Below are 17,121 nucleotides of genomic sequence, written 5' to 3' on the forward strand. Positions count from 1 at the left end.
TTGCCTAGGCATTGTGATGGATCTTTTGCGCCAGCGACGGAATCGAGTCAACTCGACTAAGTTACGAACGGAGCTCTCGTGACTGTGTTGCAAACTGGGACCATGGGTACCTCCGGCGATCTCCTCCGACAGGTCAAATGTCGGTTGCTACCCAATGGCCGTTTTCACGATGCCTCATCTTGATCCAGCCCCTGCAGCCTCACTAAGCGAAGAATAGGAAAGCCTGAACGCATCACTTTTCTTATTCGTCGGCCTTGTTCCTGCGCGCTGTCTCTGACGCCCGCTGGATCGTCCCCGTTTTCCGATTTTCTATGTTTGTGTGTACTGACGTGGGAGCATCCTAGCGAACTGAAAAAATGGCAGAGAGAAAAAAGCTGTGGCTGGTGCGTGACAGTGCAAGACATTGTCAGGGAGAGTCGACATTGGGTGATTTATTATATTTTTGCTCTCTGTCCGTTCCTCAGTGTACCATCCATCTTTTGCCGTCGCGCAGTTCCTCGTGCGATTCATTTCCCGAATCGGCGACGTGCTTGCTTCCTTGTTTTTGCGCTGTCGTCGTGTATGATATCTATTTGTGCATCTTTCGCCCACTGCATTTTATTCTCTCGGTTCAAGCGAACGAGTCGAATCAATCGGATTGTTTGTTTCTTTTTTGTTTCTTCCGTTCTCTGCTGAAGCTACTTGCTTGCGCCGACCCTGGCCTGACCGGCATCGCATTGGGAATCGATAACCCTACATCGGGCAAAATTTAAGGATCGGACTGACTTGGGCTACTGCTCCCGACGTCCTATCGCTGCGAAGACCCTTACACCCTTTTGCATATCTGGCAGATGTTTGTTGCCACAACAAATTCAGTCTGAGTCCGTGACACCCCTCACGCCCTTGAGTGATTTGGATGCATACGCAAGTCCATCACAGTCCCGAAAGCGAGCGAGAATAGGGCTAGACATCAACAAGCTCCTCATTGGAATCTCACTGTTGCCCAATCAATCGTCCTCAAACCCTCTTCGCCCAACACCATGGCGCCAAAGGGAAGCAAGAAAGGCAAGAATGACAAGGGCAAAGGGAGCAAGAAGAAAGGTCAAAAGGCCTCTGCTGCCCCGGCAGAGACTCAACGACAGCAAACGCCGCTAGTCTCGCCGACGGAAGAGTCGCAAATGGTTGGCGACACGACACAACCGTCTGTTCCCGCTGATGCGGGTACCGCACCACCGGAGACCGCAGAGATTGATTTGGCGCAGGACCATTCGCTGTCCCAGTCCGCTGCTACTCCAGAGGAGGTCTCGACAACGAACGAAGAGTCGACACAACAACAAGAACAACTGCAAGAGGAACAACAACAACAAGAACAAGAACAACAACAAGAACAACAACAACAACAAGAAGAACAACAACAACCCGCACCTGAACCCGCACCCGCACCGGAGCCTGAAACTGAACCTGCAGCCGAACAAGCTCTGGAAACGGCACCCGAACCTGCACATGAGGAAACGGCACATGAGGAACCACGTGAACTCGAGCAAGAACCAGCGCAGCACACCCCTGACCCCTCACCAGAAGTCCCAGTGGACGACATGATGGCACCAGAGTCCACTAAGCAGGACACCGCAGAGGAACCGCTGCAACCTTCGCGTCAACCATACGTGGAGGACGAAGAAAAGAGCGCGGATGAGACTACCGAAAAACCGGCTGCCGTTGAAGCATTGCTAGAGCCAGTCGAGACAGCTTCCGAAACAGCACCCCCTGCCAACGAGGACCCCGTCGAGGGTGAGCCACAGGACAAGCCCGCCAATGCCTTGGAAGAGCTGGAGAAGGCGCTCGATGAAGTATCTGTCCTCGCAAATCAGCCTGCTGAGGCTGACAAGCCTGCCGACGAAGCAGCACCCGCCGCAGAACCAACACCTGCGGATGAACCAGCGCCTGCCTCGGAGCCTACGCCTCATGATATCCTGACCGAAGAGCCTGATCAGACACAACAACCTGCCGATCCTACACCTCTTTCTCCCTCTTCTTTTCCTCTTCCCACCCCTGTCCAACCCGTCGAAAACGGCGTCGAGAACGGTGACAACCGGTCGCATCACTCCTCTGAGACTGCGGCCGCACCACCGAGACCCGACTCACCTTCGTCCGTCGCCAACAGCTTTAAAGACGCTCGATCAGTACCCTCACCACGCTCACCACCGCCGCAATTTGAATCCCAACCTGATCCTCAACCCCAAAACGATCCTCAACCTAAATACGCGCACCGGCGGACTTCGTCCCATCACAGTTCCCCGGCGGTTGGTGCTCAGCCGTCGCCCGCGTACCGCTACACTAGTCCCCCGATGGTGCCGTACAATCCTTACACGATGGGAATGCCAAGTGCGGCCCCAATGGTGCCATCGGCAAGCATGCCGTTACCGGGAACCTCCTATTCTCCGTTCCATTCTCCCGCCATAGCACATCATTCCCCGATGGGTTCGATGGAATCCCCCTACGGCTACCATGGCAAACGCGGCAGTTTGGCCCACGCAACCAGAAATCTCTACGCCACTCGCAATGGCCATGGTCATCACGGCATGATGACCAACGGCCACGGTCACCACGCCGCTGCTCACGGCCAGCCTCACGAGAACGGAAACGGAGTTTTTGACGACAGCAACCATGACGCAATCCACCTACTCACGCGAATCGAGAAAGTCATGCCGGATCTCACGCGTCTGCTGCACAGCTACAAGGAAGTCCAGAACAAACTCAAGGCACGGGAGGCCGAGGCGCGAGAAGCCGAAGCGCAGTACGAGCAAGCCCTCACGCATAAGGACTTCTACATCGACGCGCTGCAGGAGCAGATGAGGAAGGCCGCCAAGGAAACCGCCGCCGAGACCTCGAAGCTCAAGTCGAACATCAACCAGCTGAGGTTGGAGCTTGGCAATCTTCAGGAGAAGCTCAAGGATACCGAGGAGACGCTCGCAACCACCCAGCGCGACAGGGATGATTTGCTGCAGGCCAAATCCCAGCTCGAAACGGAAATCGAAAACCTCAAGAACGCGATCCGGGAGCTCGAAGAGAACCATGCCCGAGAGATGGAACAGCAGCGAGAGCATGAACGCGCCGAGCTCGCCGCGCAGAAGGAAGAGCTCACGAATCTTTTCGAGGAGATCCGGGCCGAGGACGAGAAGGCCGCCAATGAGAGGTACGAGGCTCGCGAGGCGGAACTGCTTGCCCAGCAGGAGTCGATGAAGCAATCTTTCGAGGAAGAGAAGCGGAGGATGGAGGAAGCTGAGGCTGCCCTCAAGACCGCGCATGAAGTTGCTATGAAAGAGAAGCAGGCCGAGCTGGACAAGAGACTGGCAGAGCTGGAGACTGCCAAGGCCGACATCGCCTCTCGAGACCGTGAACTGGAAGAGAAGCAGGCGGAACTGGTGTCCACCCGGGCGGAAGTCGACGCCAAGCAGGCGCAGTTGGCGGAGAAGACCAAGGAGCTGGAGGCCAAGCAGGTCGAGCTGGAATCCACCAGGGCGACATTGGAGTCGACGCAGAAGGAACTCGAAGCAAAGATCGAGGAACTCAAGGAAACGCAGGTCAATCTGGAGTCCACCAAGGGAGAATTAGAGTCTACGAGATCCGAGTTGGAGTCCACAAAGGCCGAGCTGGAGTCGACGAAGAAGGAGCTGGAGACCCTCAAGGGCGAGCTGGAGACCCTCAAAGGTGAGCTGGAGTCCACCAAGGGCGAGCTGGAGTCCACCAAGGGAGAGTTGGAGTCCAAACAGGCCGAGTTGGCCAAGAAAATCGAAGAACTCGAGGCGACACAAACCGAACTCGAGAACACGAAGAAGGATCTCGATTCCACCAAGAGTGATCTCGAGTCCACGCGGTCACAATTGGAGTCCACTCAGTCAGATCTCGCGGCCAAGATCGAGGAACTTCAGGCAACAAAGGAAGAGCTGGAGTCGACAAAGAAGGAGTTGGAGTCCACGAAATCTGAGCTGGATTCTACGAAGACGGAACTGGCGACAACGATCGAGAAGCTCCAGCAGAAAGAGTCCGAGCTTGATTCCACCAAGGCCGAGTTGGAGCAGAAGCAGACAGAATTGGCGAACAAGCAGAGCGAGCTGGAGTCAACGCAAAATGAACTGGCTGCCAAACAGGCCGCTCTTGAAGAAGAACAACGAAAGCTTGAGGAAGCGAACCGGAACCATGAAGAGGAAGTCAACCGCCTCCATCAGACCTACAAGGGCGAACTGGATGCTCTCCGCACCTCCCACGAAGAGGCAATGGCCGCTGCGAACAAGGAACACGAGGAACGTGTCAAGAACCTTCTGGCCGAGTTCGAGGAGAAGGAGCGAGGCTGGCAGGCGGAACGCACATCCCTGGAGCACCAGCTCGCTGAGAAGTCCGATGAACTGGCAGCGCTTGAGCGGGAGAAGGAGTCTTTGGAGCGCGAGGACCTTGCACGCGAGAAGCAATTGCAGAATGCCATTGACGAGATGCGGCGTACGATCGACAACATGGAGAACGACCGGGAGAGACTCCGCAAGACGCTTCAGAGTCTCGGTGAGGCGACGGATCTCAAGACGTCCAAGGGAGATCAGTTCTTGTAAGTATCTGCCGGTGTCATCACGCTCCCCAAGTGATGCATTGCTCTGTCGTTCCTTGCTTTTTCCTTTTTGGTTGTTTGTTTCCTTTGGTTATGCCGTTTGCATGAACCCAGCAACGGAAAAAGAATATCTCTCTAATGCGTCCCTTCTAGCTTGGATGCTTTTGGTCAGCTCTCTCGCCTGATCACCCAGCTGTCGCGAGAGCACTTCGCCTACCTGCCTATCGATCCTCCAAAGGACATTCTCGAGAAGATTCCTCCGGAAATGCCTTCCTTCCTCGACAACACTCCAGCTTCGCGCGAGTTACGGTCCGCTTACGTTCAGCACGTGGTCTCCAAGACGCTCACCTACCGCATCTTCCAGCCGTTCCTCTTCACTTTGGGTCGTCGGTACGACAAGGCCGACACGTTCTTCCAGGTCCTGTCCATGGATATTCGGCGCAAGTCTGTGCGTCGCGAGGCGTTCTGGCGTCAGCAGACGCTCAAGGCGGCGTACACGACCTCCGACGCCAAGCAATCCATCAATGTCGTGGCTGCGGTGATTGTGGAAGAAATCGTGGATCACATCAAGCACTTTGCCGACCCCAGACAACTGGACGCGCTGCTGAATGGCGTGCGTCGCATCGTCAAGTTGGCTGCCGAAACCTGGCGACACGCGCGTGTGGAGCGGGAGCTCGTCCTGGCCACTTTCCCTGCTCCTGGCGCAGACGGCGTTAACAACGACGAGTGGGAGGAGTTCGGCGCCCGCAGCCCTAGCCCAACCGGTGCGCCCCGCACTGGAGACTCTGCTCGTCATGTCCTCTTGCGCACGTTCCCGCGTATCTATCGTGAAGCGGCACATGAAGACTTTGCGGATGACAAGGAGAAGATGCACCCATGCGTGTATGCCCCGGGTACCGTGCTCTACTCCGATTCCCCCGCAGTCCTTGCCAGGAGATCAGAACTGGCTCGCCGGGCCAGCGAAGGTGGTGCTGGTGGTTCGCCGCTCATCGGGGGAGAAGCTGCTCAGGAGCAATAATCTCTCCATCTCTCCAGTACGCTGGTTTGACGAGACGATGATCTCTACGCACTGTTGATCGGTGATTCGACTTCTCGAACATTTCTACATTCTTTCCATTCTCTTTCCTTTTTGTCTTTTCTTTTCCTTTTCTCTGTTTTCATGTTTCTTCTCCATTTCCGAAATTCCTTTATTCTCTTCTCTCGTTTACAATTTCCTTTGTTATTTCGATGTCGATCTATGGTCATGATATTGCATGCTGCATGTGACTTGATGATGATGATGATGATGATGATGTATGATGTTGCATGTTGACAGTGATTGCATTTGACGGTGCTGGAGATATGGCATTTGAGCATAGCATGGATAATGTTGATTCGGGATTTGTTTGATGTTCTTTTGTTGTGTGCTTTTTATCTCGAATGAATACGATGAATGGAACGATTGTGTAGCCCTCTATACAGGTTCACGACTCATAACGTAGAAGCCTATGACTGAAGGAATGGCCGCCGTTGACAGACTGATATGAACGATTCAGATTCAACACTTACAGTAAGTACTGGACTTGCAGCATCTTGTCCGTTGAGTCAGTCGATTTGTGTACTGTCGAGAGAAGTGCCAAAGCTATGACAGTTGATGGCAGTTGGGACCAGTCGTTCACCAAGGCTGCTTAGCCACAACTCCTTCCATTTCCATGTGCCAGCACAGCCTCATGAACGGGAACTACGAGTACTAGCCACGACTAAACTACAAACAGTTACCTAAGTGGCTTGTCATAATCCCACGTGACCTCCACTCAAGAACGGTGCTGCCGTCGTGATTTTGGGTGGGTTCATCTCGTGTTTTTGGAGCGGTGGAAGTTGAATCCTCGACTCTCGCGAAGTTTCGCTCGAAACTTGGCCCTGATATCACGTTTTTGATGGCGAAAAAAAAAGAGATGATAGCAAGATGCTCGATGATCATGACCGGAATACCGTTGTTCCGTCGATGGCGCCAAACCAACACGTTGGCGGCACGCCAGACCAATGCAGCAAACCCCCGCCCTGGCTGATGACTGAGCAGAGCCGCCCAATGCGCGGTGGACAAGGAAGCGCCAATGCATGATCGAAGCGAGGCCGCGGCTCTGCCGACAAGATTGTTGCAGAGACCTTTCGACCGAGGGGCGTTTCCCGACAGGCCCGCCCGCCGCGCTCTCTCTCCAAGGCTCTTCCCGCTGATGCTAATCAGCCGCATGCCTGGCCATGGCCACCTAGGTTCCAGGGATTGAATCTCATCAGTACTTACGGAGTACAGGTCCTCCAATTGATTGCTGCGTCTCCTATCAGTTGTGTGTGCTCTTCGTCTCTTTTTTTGTTTTTCCCCTCCTCTGCTCCGTTGATCTCGTGCGTCGAATTTGCCGGAGTTTCCCAGTTCAGCCTTGTCAATCGAGGGGCATACCTCAAACCACGGATAGAGTTTCTGTTTTGTCGTCGGGCTGTTCGCTCGCTGCTCACCGTGCTCGAGGCTCGCGCCAGTCGTCATCAGTTCCCGCCCCAACTTCCTCAGATACCCCTTTGTTGTCTCGCTCTGCTCATGTGAAATGGAATAAAACCATAATTATCAGCATCCCTCTGGAGTATTCTGTGGCCACGAATTCTTGCATTCATCAGTTCAACACTTGCGCCAACAGGTCGATCGCATATATTGTTCGAGCACTTTTCTTCCCCTCACCTGGAGAATACATGCCATTTTGTTCTGGTTACAAACATACCTAGTTGGTGCCGTTGACTGGGGTAATTGACTGCTGCTGTGCCTGGGTAGGCCTAATTCTAATAACTTTTCGGTGTTCTTTCTTTGATACCTGCCGCAATGGCTTCTGGCTCAAGCCCGACAGCCTCACCAAGCAACCATCTTTCGGTTCAGCACTCTGCCTTCAAGGACCAGGCAACGGAGGATCCATATCTCTCTGGTCCGTCGGACCTTGATGAGTTCAACCTCGGCGGTCAAAGTCCGAGTTTCGACAATGGATCAACGGGCGTCTCGAATGAGGCCTCCTCACCCTTTGCAGGGGTCGAGGATCATTCGTCGTACAACTTCAACAACAATGTTTATGGTCTCAATGTCTTCTCGTCGTATAATCTCGATTTTTCGGGACCAGATGAGTTCATGAGTAGAGTCGTTCCAGGTCCGTCTGAAGATCCGCCTTTGGGAGCGGCCGATACGCGGCGCGTGGCACACGATAACGTTGAGAACGAAACATTCCCTGACAGGCCATCAACATCACGTTCGAGTCAGGCAATTGAGTCCATAAGCCATCTCATGCCTGGTTTCAATGGACCAGTCCCCCAGGACATCGCATCAACTCCAGGATTGAACGCACAGCAGTTGCCGCGATCAAGCCCCGTGATCACCGTGTCCAGCAACGACGCCTCCCAGGAAGACGCTTCTTCTGAGTCTTGCCGGCCTTCCAGCCCAGTGGTTACGATTTCACGATACTCTCGCGGTGACTCTCCACCGTGCGATGATGATGCTCTCAAGGAGTCGTATTCGGGCAGTCATCTCACCCCCTTTGCCGTTTCTACCGACGCCGATGGCCTTCTCGGTGCTAGCGATGACAATAGTCGTTCCATGCCGGGTGGAAACGTGCAGCGTTCCGAGGATGGCGCTTGGATCCCGAACCCAGTGACAAGGCAAGCTGGTATTGATCCATCATCACGTGGCGATGTCTACGTTCGTAGCCCAAATCAAATCGAGGAAGACCGGCAGAGAGAAGAAAAGAACGAGCAAATCCGTGAATGGTTTGCTTCCGTCCGTGCCGCCCAGCGCGACGAGGGAAATGAAATGCCTCCGCTGAACGACGCCCGAGTGAGGCCTCGATCAACTAGCGCAATCAATTTCTCTCAGGATCATTTAGACGCTTTGAAGTTCGACGACTCCAATATTCCGGGCCCAGGGATGCTGATAAACGAGCCAGATGCCGATATCGACGACTCGGAGAGCGACTCGCTGTCTATAAGTTCGCTTTCAGATCCATCCGATGACTTTACCTCCCTTCCACCGGACGAGGAACCGGCAGCACGGCAATTTCTTCGACGACGATACCCCTGGTCTGACGAATCTCCTGCCCCTGTGCCCCTCCCTGTTCAAACCCAGCCCGATTCTTCTCGAGCTGCAATTGAAAAGTTCCTCAACGAAGCGAAGAATTTCGATGCTGCATCCCATGTGGCCACATGGGGAACAAGAAAACTCAGTGATGCCGAGGTACACAGTTTGCTCGAGTCGGATAATTTTCTCAAAAACCTCTCGATCAGCAGCAAGAAATCGTTGAAAAAGTTCTTGCAAAAACGAACGCGTAGTCTCTCGAGGCGGCGAAGATCGCCAAGCAATCGTTCCAGGCAGTCAGGCTTCGAATCCGACCAGGACGCCAACGAGGGCGAGAGGTCCTCCATGGCTCAATTGAGGGCCTCGCCAAAGCCCAAGTCTAGCCGGTCAAGATCACCTTCCGTTGGCCAAGGGGTTTTGGCGGCTGCACTCGCCGGCCAGATGGCTGCCAGCATCGGCAATCATGGCTCGCTTCAAATCCCGTCGCCGGTGGTTACGAATTCGAGCTTGAGTCCCTCGTCGGTGATCAATCGGCTTCGGAAAAGGAGCAAAAGTGATGTCCCGGCCCCATCTCCTCGTCTTGTGGACTTGGCGACCCGTGATGTTAGTCCGCTCCCCGTCCGGCCTCCTGAACCCCTACCGAACCCGTCGTTCATGGCTAGTCGCCCGGCTTTGGCGTCGGAAGAAAGGGACAATGGTGAAGACGATGACGAGCCGAACGTGGACGAACAAGGGGTAACGATGGATTTCCCGGTGTCGACAATGCAGATTATCCCCACCCTTGACGGTTTCAAGGAACAGATTTTGAAACTGAATCCACGTCTCGACCCTGGCATCGTCCAACGCTTGGCCATGGAGCAGCTTGGTCGCTACAGACGGCTGATTAGCATCAAGGAGCAGCATGCGTTGATGGTCCGCAACGGGAAGTGTGCCTCTGGACCTCTGTGCTTTGCGTCAGGGGGCCGCGGTCGTGACTTGCCTGTTCAATCCCCTGGTCAGGACCGTTCGTCGTCAAGCGGCGTCCAGTTCCGTATCTCCAGCCCTGATGAAGACAACGACGAGTCCAATAATCGCGCCGATGGCAACACAACGCCGGCCACTTTTCCCTCTGGCGTTCCCCTGCCGCCGGTTCCGCGACTTCCAGCGGAGTTTGAATGCATCCTTTGCTTCAAAACCAAGCAGTTCAACAAGCCGTCTGATTGGACGAAGCATGTCCAGGAAGATATTTCACCATTCACGTGCACATTTCCCAACTGTAGCGAGCCTAAATCATTTAAGCGAAAGGCGGATTGGGTTCGGCATGAAAATGAGCGTCATCGACATCTCGAGTGGTGGGTCTGCAACATGCCTGGCTGTGATCACATCTGCTATCGGAAGGACAATTTCGTGCAGCATTTGGTTCGGGAACACGACCGGCCGGGGCCGAACACAAAGAAGATCCAGTCGGCCAACCCGGCAGCAACGGCAGAACATGCTCGCGCAATAGCGGACCTCTGGAGGCAAGTTGATGCATGCCATCGTGAGACAACCAGGCGCCCACAAGACGAACCTTGCCGTTTCTGTGGAAACATTTGCCATGACTGGAAGCGGCTTTCATCTCATCTTGCGCGCCACCTGGAACAAATTGCTCTGCCAATTGTCAGACTGGTTGACCAGTACTCTCTAAGAGCTCGAAAAGCCGCCACGACCGAGACTACGGCCCCGGCGGAGAACTCGACGGCGGAACCCTCTACTTCAGCTTCCATCAAGGACAACTCGGGGGCCGATGAGCGTGCCGCCTCCTCTATGCAGCCTACAGAATCTCCCCAGGCACATGCAACCCTGCAATCCTCTCCACGGCAATCAGTGGCACCCTCCGCAAGCTTACATCATGTGGAGGGGCAATACACCGCTAGCACAATTCACCCTTCGACTATGCAGCAGTTTCCCACGATGCACGGCACTCCTCATGGACTCCCATCTGCTGCTTATCGGAGCTCGGTATCATATCCGCCTCCCTATAACGTTGTGCAGCAAGTTGGAAATGCTCTCGTGCCTGGTCCGACCGTGCAGGGAGCGAATGGTCTGACGGTGTGTACGGAGCTGGCCAGGAATACCATGATTGACCCCCAGTGGCAATTACACACCTCACCGACGACGGACGGTACATATGTGTACTACAATTCCTCCACAGGCGTCGGCTGTCAAGAACCTGCACCCACACAAGGGGGGCAGCAAGAGAATACAATGTCCAGGCTGCAGTTGCCAACGTACCAGTATCAGTATCCCAGTTCTTTGACATGATTAGGCTGGAACAAAATGATGACGAACATGGATACGATGTGATGAATCTGGTGATTGATTCTGGGACTCGGGACAAACTGTGGCGGTGTTTTTGGGCAATGATATTGTGATGATAGTTGTTTGAATGCATACAAGGCCTGTTCTCTGGTCTCCGAACTTGTGTTTACGGCCCAACGACTGGTTTCCCGTCGTCCGTCCGCTCTGTCAGCTCTACTAAGTTAACCTCCCTCTAGTTCCTCTTGACATCCCAAGTTACTCTCCTCGGGACCGATCCATATCGAGTTTACGGATTACCTTGGGTAGGTATTCTCCAAAGATATATCCGAAAAGCAGAAGGATCCCAAGACCCCGATTAACAACAACCCCAAGCCCAGAGAATACTTAGAAATCCGAGGTATGGAAGTCGGCTTGAACACAAAAGAAGGCAACCAATCATAAAAAATTCAACACGTCCAGGATGGGCCAGAACTCGTCTCGGTGACAGATTTACCTTGGAGGGACCGTCAATAATGCTTTGTCCTCGATAAAGGGCGTCGTCACTGGCAGTCCCCGATACTGTACTATATAGTCTACAGGTACGGAGTACAGGATTGAGGATGGACAATGGAGCCATGGACTGGGTCTTCCAACTCGGCGACTCCACCCTGAGATAACCCGACCTAGGTCAATTGATCAAACAACTGGAGGGTTGACGCACGTGACTTTCTGAGAGCTTCGGTTCATACAACAGCTAGCCTACGCCCTACGTCCCTAGTACACGGCATTCGAGTCATCACTTGGTACATCTCCCAGGGTTAATGCCGCACTATTACAAACTATTAGTCATACATTTCTGTTCTTCTACGGAGATTGGAAGTATATATATAGTAAACAGAAGGAAGCAGTGCCATTGACTTTTCAGTTTGTCGGTCAGGCCCGAGATTTCCACCCGGGGCTAGGGTAGGCTACATACTCCATATGTACTCTAGGGCCAGCCCTATCGCCCGGCAGGCTACAGAGTACATTGATACTACCAAAGTCGAAGAGGGAGTCCATTTCAGTGCTTGTTCTCAATTGACTGTCCCCGATGAATGAGGCCCGCTTGGGTTCTCAGTCGCTGTGAATTTTATTTTTTTTTTTTTTTTCCTTCTTCAGGTTACGGGGGTTGTGTTTCTCCTTGGAGACTTTGGTCGCCTTGACCACGTCAAGCTCCTCAACCAGCCAATACGAGCCTTCAGCGAGGCTCACCCTGGTGCGGTGGACAAGTTCCGTGAACAACACAAACGCGAGTACTTGAGTACCCTTGTTCAGTGCTCCCCGGCGTGTTGGGATCTGTACCTGGTCCAGACCATCATCGTTGGCTATTTGATTCTAAAATTCCCTTCCACAACTCTCCCACCTGAATAGTACAGTAATCGTGCTTCTGCCAGGTGCTGAGTGCTGTGAACTCGTCACCAGTTCGACAGCCATCACCTGCGGCGTTTATCACGACTTGAATGATTCGAGACGAGACACAGAGATTCCACCGAGACTTCGAAGCGCGCAGCATCATTCGTGTTTCTACTACGTCAGCCGAGCACCATCCACGAGACCGTGATACAGAGGGCTTGAGAATTTGGGGCACCCAACCCATCGCATCAGGATGCAAGCTGGGCCGATTCATTCGGGCTGGGACACCTCCGTTCCAGTGCCGGAGGAATCGATCATCGATTGTGTCGGCTCCGGATTCCCCAGCACTGAGCAAACCCTATTGGATGCCGAGCATGCAGAGCAAAGCGTCTGGCCCCAACAACTCTCAAACTACGAATTTCCCGCGGAGTTTCGTGCGGTTCCTTCGACTTCAGAGCCTTGGAATCAGTCATGGATCTGTGTCCGTGAGTACTTGGAAGCAGGCCAGGGATTCAACTCGCACCACATTGTGCCTGTTGATTACGAGCAACCTGGGTTATTGTCAGGGCCCGAATTGGGGCTGTCGCACGGTCCCCAGGCCCCGTCACATGCCCTCTCTGATCCTGGGGATACAAGCGGAATCCATGCAAATTTTTCAGGCTTGAATAATCCTGAAGGTCTCTCGAACCTCGAACCGCCTCTGGAATCTCAGTGTCACACTGGGGAACGTGTATCGAATGATGCCAGGTCGACGCTCATCCAAAATCGTAGCGAGTCAATTCGGCCAAGCGAATATCCTTGCAGCTACTGTGACGTATATGCTGCAAGAACATTGTCGCAATTGATGTATGGCATCCACCAAAACGATCCAGATGTTATACTTGATCGACCCCTGACGAGTTTGCCGCAGGAAACATGAAACGAGGCATATCAAACCATTTCACTGCGATGAGCCTCCATGCGAGCAGAAGTTCGCAACGTTGAATGACTTGGAAAGACACAGAAAGTCTGTTCACAAGAAAGTACCGCGCCGGGGACCAATGGAAGTTTGGATGTGCTTTGGGCAACGATGCAACCAAAAGGGCAAGATCTGGCCACGATGGGACAATTTCAAGGATCATTTAAGACGCAAACACCGTGGCGAGAATGTCGAGGACCTGAAGCAAAGGTAACGTGCAACTGCTTCGTCTCTCAGCCGCGTAATCCAAGTTTCTGATCGACAGACGGTAGATCTCTGCAGTGGTACAGGGAGCAGTTACAGACCGAGCGAGGTCGAACCGCCTTGTTGCCTGATACAATGATGGCGTCTCAGTTCCAGGCCCCAAATCAATCGATCACCCAAGACCAGATCTCAAGATTGGTAAGTGCGAGTGCATCGAGCCTCCTGATTGCGATCGTCATCTTCACACTGAATGGCGCGCGTTCGAATCCCCTTCCGGCCCCGTACGGGGAACATGCCACTGGGGCCATAAGATCACCCATGGACACGACCGAGCGCGAAAACATGGGAAGAGCGCTGACGTGATGTTTCAGCTGGAGGTGCAGGCCTTGCCTAGGCGAAGAAGAAGAGCTGCGCCGAGGCGATCGGGAGAATATGAATGCCCAGAATGCCCATCCAGATTTGCACGGCGGTGTGATTTGAGGTATGTCAACAGCCAGATCCTGCCTTTTCTCATCTTCAAGCTTCCTAATCAGAGAGGACTTGACAGAAAGCACTCCATGCGCCACACGAAGCCGTACGGATGCACTTTTCCGGGATGCTACAAGGACTTTGGCAGCAAGGGTGACTGGAAACGCCATGAGATCACGCAACACTTTCAGCAAGAAAGTTACCGATGTTCGCTGCCACGGGGGCGCCACGCCGAGTGCGCGCGGATCTTCGATGAGGCGTCGGCTTTCGTGATGCACCTGCAGAAGACACACCAGGTTCAAACCGACCACAACGATCTGGTCATACAGCATATGATCAGCCAGAACGGCCAGGGGCAGTTCTGGTGCGGCTTTTGCCGTCGGATCGTGGTCCTGAAAGGGAGCTTGGGGATGGATGCCTGGAAGGAACGGTTCGACCACATCGACTTTGAGCACATCAACCCGCGAGATGGCAGGGAACCCGTCAGAATGAACTCCTGGCTGCCAGTGTCCGGACACATCACCCGGGGAGTGTTGCAGAGATGGGCCCAACGGAGGAGCACAGTCTACGGACCAAGTTCCGGAAATGCGAGTCAGGTGAAGGCGGAAGACGAAGACAGGATCGAATGCGAGTCCTGCGGGGAACGAGAGGGATATGGCAAGGCAGAAGGTGCTACTTATAGCAACTCCTCCTCGTCTTCCTCCTCGTCATTGACGGAGGGCTTGTTGTCGCCCGATTTGACTCAGACTTTTGAGCAACAAGCGATTTTCTTGACCTGTGTATGTTTCCTTTCTTTGAATCTTTTTTTTCTTTTATCGCTGTATGACGTGGTCTCGAAGATACTGACGAGGAAGAACAGTGCCAATGTCTTGCCCATCCTTGGAATAGTCATCTTACGGAGCATTGTCAGTCTTGTTACCATCAGCTTTGTTCGTCATGTCCGGTCTCCCCAACCCGTTGGAGCTCTTGACCAGACTGTGCTCTACTTTCGGGTTTTATGTATGACTTGATGATGCACAAGTTAATGACTGTAATGACTACCCTGTAGAGAACGAGAATAATAATAATGACCATACCTAGGTAATTACCTCCTATTCACTACGAATATTACTTTTCCAAAGCAGCAGTAACTCGTTGTAAGATAATTCACAGTTTCGACTCCTCAGGCTCCCCAATCAACTCCAAAAAAGCCTCATGCACCTCATCCGTCAAGTCACTGGCTTGCATACTGCGGCCCTTTGCCTTGAACGCGCGCCGAGAGCACTCCCTTGTCAAGGCACTCCCCGCATACGCGGCAAGTAACAGAGTCGTGGTCGGCGACATCTTCTTCTTCTCATCCTCGATCTCCGCGAAGACCTCCTCCTTTGTCGATGACCCTTCGCTCGCAGTGCTACTACTACTACTCTTTGTATCCGCCCATAGACCCTCATGATACGCCGCACGCCAGGCCAGTAGCGTCCCGAGACATCCGGTCAACGTATCACCCTGTCCACCACTCCGCTTCCGCCCACCCTGCTGATCGCAGATAATACTCGTCACGCCATTGGAGATCACGTCCTTGGCCCCCTTCTGAATAATCGTCACCCCACCAAGCGCCTGCGCCAGCTTCTCGCACGCCCACGACGCCTCGCTGAGCTGCTCCTCCTCGGCGCTGCTGCCGCGCCTCTTTGCCGCTTCCGAGGAACTCGGCACGTCAACTCCCAAAGCCTTGGCCAGACGGCTGAACTCCACCACGTTCGGCGTCAAAATGCATTCGCGGTATCCACGGACAAGGTCGGGCTTCTCGGTCACGAGCATCAAGCCATCGGCGTCGAGGACAAACGGCACGGAGCGCGAGCGGGCTTCTTTCAGGATCTCCTCCACGACTCGAAGTGTTACCGCGTCGCGGCCGAGACCGGGGCCAATGACGAGAACGTGGAGGCGGTTAAGCATGGCGAGGACGGGGCTTGCCAGATCGGGTGGGTGGATGGAGGATGGGTTGGGGACCGTTGCGCTGCTGGCGAGGATGGGGTGGACCATGAGATTGGGGGAGTAGGATTTGATTACCTGACTCGTTAATTCCGGGTTCTGTATGCTTTCGTTGATGCCACGTACCGTTGCAGCAGAGCGTTCGCAGATAACATGACTCTAGCTCGGTTCTGAGCAGCTGCAGATGGCAGACGGACCTGGCTCGACTGCACTCACCATGTCGCATCCTGCCGCAAACTCAGTCAGCAATAATCAGCTAGAGAATTTGCAAAAAGAAAAAGACAGACCTAATCGTGCAGATGCCATTGCCGAAAAATATGGAGCTCCAGTGTAACTTGAAGTTCAAGCCATTAGCACAGAACCTCGAGTAGCTCATTGACACACAAAGCCACTGCATACTCTGCACTGCCTCCAATCACCGCAACTCTTCCCAGTTGCCCTATACGAACAATTAGCATTGATCAAATGCTTATTGGGTGGGTTGGCTGTCTTCCTACCTTTGTGAAATTTCTCCAGAAGAGGCGGGACCATTGCCCGCACTCGCGAGAGGAGGGTTCGTGAAGGAGTCGAGATATAGACCGGCTCTGGCATGTTGAAGAGCTTCGTGATGAAATTCTCTAGAACGAAATGGATTATAGGGTTGATAGAGCTCGCTGATGGCAAAGAAGGAGGATCACATAATCCCTCTAATTATGTATTTAGATGGTGAAGTTCTGCGAGTTGTGGTACTTAAACCAGTGATGTCATCTCCCATCGTCCAATTTCATAAGACGGTTTCGCCCTTCGAGTACCAAAGCTTTTGGCGAGACCCTTGAATCACCTGACAGATCATAGATCGCTAAGGCAGCTAAAGGCTTCTTCCGCTCATGACACTCTCCCTTATCCTCGAGCATTTCGCAAAACTGCCCTGTCCTGCAGGACTTTGTCCTTTGACGACGGGAAATGCAGAAACTCCTAAGGGCCCAGCCGAACCTGCCAGCGGGCCGCCATCCCCACCCACGGATTAGGCCTACTGTACCTACTTACTCTTACTGAGGTCACATGACATGGGGCACATTCAGAAGCGAATTTTTCACCATGAGAACGGTTTGAGTGGGCATTATTAAACTGAAGCGGGCGCTGGCAGACGGACGAAACGGGGAAAAGAGCACTCTGACTCTGGAACTGCTATCTGAGAGAAGCTCCAAGAAACCTCATCTTTCTCTCTAGACTCTGGAC

General features: G+C 53.5%; 4 protein-coding genes across 4 annotated transcripts; 3 read left to right on the plus strand and 1 right to left on the minus strand.

Annotated features, from left to right (window-relative positions):
• Nucleotides 1-1,019: 1,019 nt before the first annotated feature.
• On the plus strand, nt 1,020-5,594 carry VTN31DRAFT_3677 (uncharacterized protein; the record flags this gene model as incomplete). The annotated part of the gene is made up of 2 exons (XM_069403982.1): nt 1,020-4,576; nt 4,730-5,594. 2 exons carry the CDS (start codon nt 1,020-1,022, stop codon nt 5,592-5,594), a joined length of 4,422 nt encoding a protein of 1,473 aa, XP_069261002.1.
• A 1,827-nt stretch (nt 5,595-7,421) lies between these two features.
• VTN31DRAFT_3678 (uncharacterized protein) lies at nt 7,422-10,937 on the plus strand (the record flags this gene model as incomplete). Its single annotated transcript, XM_069403983.1, has 1 exon — nt 7,422-10,937. The coding sequence occupies one exon, from the start codon at nt 7,422-7,424 to the stop codon at nt 10,935-10,937; it is 3,516 nt and encodes a 1,171-aa protein (XP_069261003.1).
• Nucleotides 10,938-12,558: 1,621 nt separating this feature from the next.
• Nucleotides 12,559-14,905, plus strand: VTN31DRAFT_3679 (uncharacterized protein; the record flags this gene model as incomplete). The annotated part of the gene is made up of 6 exons (XM_069403984.1): nt 12,559-13,151; nt 13,216-13,473; nt 13,536-13,665; nt 13,839-13,948; nt 14,015-14,714; nt 14,795-14,905. 6 exons carry the CDS (start codon nt 12,559-12,561, stop codon nt 14,903-14,905), a joined length of 1,902 nt encoding a protein of 633 aa, XP_069261004.1.
• A 176-nt stretch (nt 14,906-15,081) lies between these two features.
• Nucleotides 15,082-16,494, minus strand: VTN31DRAFT_3680 (uncharacterized protein; the record flags this gene model as incomplete). The annotated part of the gene is made up of 6 exons (XM_069403986.1): nt 15,082-15,981; nt 16,030-16,062; nt 16,120-16,130; nt 16,191-16,237; nt 16,303-16,342; nt 16,401-16,494. The coding sequence occupies 6 exons, from the start codon at nt 16,492-16,494 to the stop codon at nt 15,082-15,084; spliced, it is 1,125 nt and encodes a 374-aa protein (XP_069261005.1).
• Between the last annotated feature and the right edge of the window lie 627 nt (nt 16,495-17,121).

This window comes from Thermomyces dupontii (assembly GCF_041956625.1).
Source record: "Thermomyces dupontii strain NRRL 2155 unplaced genomic scaffold VTN31scaffold_3, whole genome shotgun sequence".
In the NCBI taxonomy this organism is placed as follows: Eukaryota; Fungi; Ascomycota; class Eurotiomycetes; order Eurotiales; family Trichocomaceae; genus Thermomyces; species Thermomyces dupontii.